Source organism: Chiloscyllium plagiosum, chromosome 5 (genome assembly GCF_004010195.1).
Source record: "Chiloscyllium plagiosum isolate BGI_BamShark_2017 chromosome 5, ASM401019v2, whole genome shotgun sequence".
NCBI classification, from domain to species: domain Eukaryota; kingdom Metazoa; phylum Chordata; class Chondrichthyes; order Orectolobiformes; family Hemiscylliidae; genus Chiloscyllium; species Chiloscyllium plagiosum.
The window spans coordinates 122,057,131-122,063,134 of NC_057714.1; the positions used below are offsets into that span (position 1 = coordinate 122,057,131).

The 6,004-nt window shown below is 51.5% G+C and overlaps 1 protein-coding gene across 6 annotated transcripts in view; it reads right to left on the reverse strand.

Annotated features, from left to right (window-relative positions):
• oplah (5-oxoprolinase, ATP-hydrolysing) overlaps positions 1–6,004 on the reverse strand; it is a 76,661-nt gene that overhangs the window by 36,261 nt on the left and 34,396 nt on the right. For all 6 annotated transcript variants that reach the window (XM_043690963.1, XM_043690964.1, XM_043690966.1 and 3 more), the window contains 2 exons: positions 5,470–5,608; positions 3,359–3,471 (listed from right to left, as the gene is read on the reverse strand). In XM_043690963.1, coding sequence (XP_043546898.1) covers positions 3,359–3,471; positions 5,470–5,608 — 252 coding nt within the window. The remainder of the gene's footprint in view (positions 1–3,358; positions 3,472–5,469; positions 5,609–6,004) is intronic.

The window sequence follows — 6,004 nt, forward strand, 5'->3', positions numbered from 1 at the left end:
AGGTGTGGGCGCCAGTCTTGCACCTCCTGCGGTTGCAGGGGAAGGTGCGGGGAGTGGAGGTTGGGTTGGTGGGGGGTGTGGATCTGACGAGGGAGTCACGGAGGGAGTGGTCTTTTCGGAACGCTGATAGGGGAGGGGAGGGAAATATATCCTTGGTGGTGGGGTCCGTTTGGAGGTGGCGGAAATGAAGGCGGATGATACACTGTATATGGAGGTTGGTGGGGTGGTAAGTGAGGACCAGTGGGGTTCTGTCCTGGTGGCGGTTGGAGGGGCGGGGCTCAAGGGCGGAGGAGCGGGAAGTGGAGGAGATGCGGTGGAGGGCATCGTCAACCACGTCTAGGGGGAAATTGTGGTCTTTGAAGAAGGAGGCCATCTGGGTTGTATGGTTTTGGAACTGGTCCTCCTGGGAGCAGATGCGGCGGAGACGAAAGAATTTAGAATATGGGATGGCGTTTTTACAGGGGGCAGGGTGGGAGGAGGTGTAGTCTAAGTAGCTGTGGGAGTCGGTCGGTTTATAGCAAATGTCCATGTTGATTCGGTCACCCGAGATAAAAATGGAAAGGTCTAGGAAGGGGAGGGAGGAGTCTGAGACGGTCCAGGTGAATTTGAGGTCGGGGTGGAAGGTGTTGGTAAAGTGGATGAACTGTTCAACCTCCACGTGGGAGCACGATGCAGCGCCGATACAGTCATCGATGTAGCGGAGGAAAAGGTGGGGGGTGGTGCCAGTGTAGTTGCGGAAGATGGACTGTTCCACATATCCTACGAAGAGACAGGCGTAGCTGGGGCCCATGGGGGTGCCCATGGCTACTCCTTTCGTTTGGAGGAAGTGGGAGGATTGGAAAGAGAAGTTGTTCAGGGTGAGGACCAGTTCAATCAGTCGAAGTAGGGTGTCAGTGGAAGGGTACTGGTTGGTACGGCGGGAAAGGAAGAAGCGGAGGACTTTGAGTCCTTCGTGATGAGGGATGGAGGTGTACAGGGACTGGATGTCCATGGTGAAGATAAGGCGTTGGTAACCGGGGAAGCGAAAATCATGGAGGAGGTGGAGGGCGTGGGTGGTGTCCCGAACGTAGGTGGGGAGTTCTAGAACTAAGGGGAACAAGACAGTGTTGAGGTATGCAGAGATGAGTTCGGTGGGGCAGGAGCAGGCTGAGACAATGGGTCGGCCGGGGCAGTCAGGTTTGTGGATTTTGGGCAGGAGGTAGAAATGGGCGGTGCAGGGTTGTGGGACTATGAGGTTGGAGGCGGTGGATGAGAGATCCCCTGAGGTGATGAGGTTATGGATGGTCTGGGAGATAATGGTTTGGCGGTGGGAGATTGGGTCATGGTCAAGGGGGCAGTTGGAGGTGGTATCTGCGAGCTGGCGTTTAGCCGCAGCAGTGTAAAGGTCGGTGCGCCAAACTACTACCGCGCCTCCCTTGTCTGCCGGTTTGATAGTGAGGTTGGGGTTGGAACGGAGGGAGTGGAGGGCTGCACGTTCCGAGGGCGAGAGGTTGCAGTGGGTGAGAGGGTTGGAGAAGTTGAGGCGGTTAATGTCGCGGCGGCAGTTGGCTATGAAGAGATCGAGGGCGAGTAAGAGGCCAGCACGGGGTGTCCAGGTGGATGGGGTGTGTTGGAGGCGGGAGAAGGGGTCGTCAGAGGGTGGGCGAGAGTCTTGGTTGAAGAAGTAGGCACGGAGGCGAAGGCGGCTGAAGAATTGCTCGATGTCACGCCATGTGTTGAACTCGTTAATCCGAGAGCGTAGGGGAATGAAGGTGAGATCTCTGCTGAGGACTGATCTTTCATCCTCAGAGAGGGGTAGTTCTGGAGGGATGGTGAAAACACGGCAGGGCTGGGAGCTAGGACCTGGTGTGGGGCTGGAGCTGGGCATGGGGGTGGGGACGGAGATCGGCGTGGGGGCGGTGTTGGGCGTGGTGACGGAGATCGGAGTGGGGGCGGGATTAGGCATGGTGACAGAGATCGGCGTGGGGGCGGAGACACATGCGGCGTTGTGGTCGTGCAGGTTAGTGATGTCACTGGGGGCGGAAGTGGCTGCAGCGCGACAGAAAGAGTGTTATTCCCCATAGCCGCGGAGGCCGCGAATCTGTCGGCGATGGTCTTTCTGGCGACCGTGGAGGCAGTTGTCTGGGCGGCGATCGCAGAGGCTGCGAGGTCGGTGGGGGCGGAAGTGACGTCATGGTCCGCGGCGGCGGTTGTTGCCGCGGGCGCTGTAGCGGCCGCGTGGTTAATGGCATCAGACTGATTTCGGAGGCCAATGGAACTGTTTCAGAATCTTCCATCGGCGTAAGTTTGCAGATGACACCAAAATTGGAGGTGTAGTGGACAGCAAAGAGGGTTACCTTAGATTACAACAGGATCTGGAACAGATGGGCCAACGGGCTGAGAAGTGGCAGATGGAGTTTAATTCAGATACAGGCGAGGTGCTGCATTATGGGAAAGCAAATCTTAGCAGGACTTATACACTTAATGGTAAGGTCCTAGGGAGTATTGCTGAACAAAGAGACCTTGGAGTGCAGGTTCATAGCTCCTTGAAAGTGGAGTCGCAGGTAGATAGAATAGTGAAGAAGGCGTTTGGTATGCTTTCCTTTATTGGTCAGAGTATTGAGTACAGGAGTTGGGAGGTCATATTGCGACTGTACAGGACATTGGTTAGGCCACTATTGGAATATTGTGTGCAATTCTGGTCTCCTTCCTATCGGAAAGATGTTGTGAGATGAGGGGGGAAAGATATAAAAGAGACCTAAGGGACAACTTTTTCACGCAGAAGGTGGTACGTGTATGGAATGAGCTGCCAGAGGATGTGGTGGAGGCTGGTACAATTGCAACATTTAAGAGGCATTTGGATGGGTATATGAATAGGAAGTGTTTGGAGGGATATGGGGCGGGTGCTGACAGGTGGGACTAGATTGGGTTGGGATATCTGGTCGGCATGGATGGGTTGGACTGAAGGGTCTGTTTCCATGCTGTACATCTCTATGACTCTATAACACCTTGCATTTACCTAGCACCGTTAACTCCATAAAACATCACTGAGCACTTCATTGGAACTTTGTCACAAAGTCTGAGCCATGTGAAACAAAGAGGTTACAACTTGAACACTGCAGATAATTCGAAGGGTTATACAATCAGAAGAGGTGTGTATGGTCGTGAGGCCTAACTGTAATGTCACTGGACTAGAACCACTCCTGGGGCCAGTGCTCAAGGAACATGGATTCACATCCTATTACAGCAACAAGAGGAATTTCAATTCAATGTCAAAAAAAATTAGAGATTTGTTGGTGAGCGTGAGATAATTTTGATTATCACAAAAATCCATCTGCTTCATTTATGTGCTCTGGGGAAGGACACACACGCACCCTACCTGTTTTTATCAATGATGATTGCAGGTCCAGGAATTGTGTGATCACATGACAGATCCTCCAGGAGGTATACAGCGGTGTCGAGATAACCCTCATCAAAGTAACACTTTACCACCTGCCGACCAATAAGGAAAGAGGGAGTTTGACCTGCAAGAGTGGTGACTATGGTTTCAAACCCGCAATATAGCTCTGCATATTGAAATTTCCTCAGGACCCTGACACCAACAGATGAAGAAGGAACACTGCATGTGGGGCTCTATCCACCAATAGCACACTGTGTGGTGTAGACTTCAGTGAAGCTACAGAAATTGTCATCCCCGGTAAGGGTACAAGTTCCACACACTGCAGTGGATCTGTGGCTGTCTGTGATACTTGGGCCCAGTCACAATCACATATTAGTCTCCAGCTCCTATATCAGATTTAGATCACATCCTATTATTACTGCTTATGCTGTTTGACATGCAAGTAGTCCTGTTTGGTGGCTTCACTACGTTGACACTTCATCTTCAGGCATTCCTAATTCTGCTCCTGGCATGCCCTCCTGCACTCTCCATTGAACCAGGGTTGATCCCCTGGCTTGATGGTAATGGTTGAGTGGGCCATAAGGTTACAGATTGTACTGGAGTTCAATTCTGCTGCTGTTGATGGCCCACAGTGGGTCATGGATGCTCAGTCTTGAGTTGCTAGATCTGTTCAAAGTCTGTCCCATTTAGCATGGTTATGGTGCCACACAATACGATGGAGTGTGAAGAGAGGACTTTCTCTTCACAAGGTCTGTGCAGTGGTTACTCTTACCGATACAGTCATAGACAGACCGTTGCTCCTGATGCTCTCCTCTACATGGAGGAGACTGGACGCCTACTTGCAGAGCGCTTCAGAGAACATTTCCGGACACCTGCACCAATCAACCCCACCGCCCCACAGCCAAACACTTCATCTCCCCTCCCACTCTGCTGAGGACACGCAGGTCCTGGGCCTCCTCCACTGCCACTCCCTTACACCCGACCGCCTGGAGGAAAAACGCCTCATCTTTCGCCTTGGGACCCTCCAACCGTATGGCATCAATATGGATTTCACCAGTTTCCTCATTTTCCCTTCCCCCTTCCCCCCACCTTATCCCAGTTCCAAACTTTCAGCTCAGCACCATCCTCATGACCTGTCCTACCTGTTGAACTTCCTTCCCATTTATCTGCTCCACCCTCCTCTCTGACCTATCACCTTTACCCCCACCTCCATCTACCTATCACACTCTCAGCTACCTTCCCCACAGCCCCAACCCCCTCCCATTTACCTCTCCACCCCCTTGGCTCACAAGCCTCATTCCTGATGAAGAGCTCTTGCCCGAAACGTTGATTTTCCTGCTCCTCGGATGCTGTCTGACCTGCTGTGTTTTTCCAGTGCCACACTCTCAACATCTGCAGCCAGCAGATTGGTAAGGATGAAATCACCCTCTTGTTGGTTCTTTCACCACCCAGCAGGTCCAGTCCAGCAGTGGTGTGGAATAAGGACAATGGCTTCCACAGATCTTTTGCTATAAATTCTGTGTCCTGTGATCCTGCCCCACTGGCTATCTGATGAAGGAGCAGTGCTCTGAAAGCTAGTGCTTCCAAATAAATCTGTTGGAGAATTACCTGGTGTTGTGTGATTTTTAACTTTGTTCACCTCTTCCACCTGCACTTCCACATCATAGGAATTTGAAGATATGTCATGACCGCCCTTATAGAGACTATCGTTGACTATTATAAAATCAAGGAAAACTGCTGTCTGTACATGGTCATGTACATGTGACTGCTCATCCACAGCAACAGGAAAATCCTTAACTGTCCTCTGAAATGGCCCAAGCGAGGCCTCAGTTCAAGGCCAACTAAAGATCAGTACACATCCCACAAAGGGTTAGTCAGTCACTGGGTTCATGAACAGAGACCAAGGTTAGACAGTGACTGGGTAAATGAACAGGGACTGGGATTAGACAGTAACGGGGTTTATGAACAGAAACCAGGTTATTCAGTGACCGGGTAAATGAGCAGGGACTGGGGTTAGTCAGTGACTGGGTTAATGTACAGGGACCAGGTTAGTCTGTGTTAAAACTGTTACCCTTGACCCTCCCACATACAGTTTCAACACGAGGCTCTCTTCCACTGCATTTCATTTTCTGTTCTTTCTTGATGGCAGATTTGGCACAGCCCCGCACACGGATGTCATCCACAATGATCGGCCGCTCTGGTATTACGAAGCCAAACTCTTTCATGTACCTGGCAACACAGAAGGGAGTGTCAGCACACTGGACCGTAAATCCCTAAAGTAGGCCTTACAGCCAATCAAGTCACTTACCCATTCAATAAGACCATTCTGCACTTTCCCTCCTTGTCCCCATAACCTCTCCACATCAAGTCAGACAAGACCTTTTAGAATCTTATATTTCAATAAAGTCATGTCTCATTTTCTAAATTCAAACTCAGATGGCCACATGTCCTGTGGCTTTCAACAATCTAGGAGCCCCAACCCACCGACACTGAAGCCCCACCCCAATTCTACCCAACTCCTTCCCCAGCTCTACCTGCTCCCATCCCCATTCCGCCCAAGACCCTCCCCAACTCCATCTGGCCCCACCCCAGCTCCACTTGCCCCCTTCCTAACTCCACCCACGC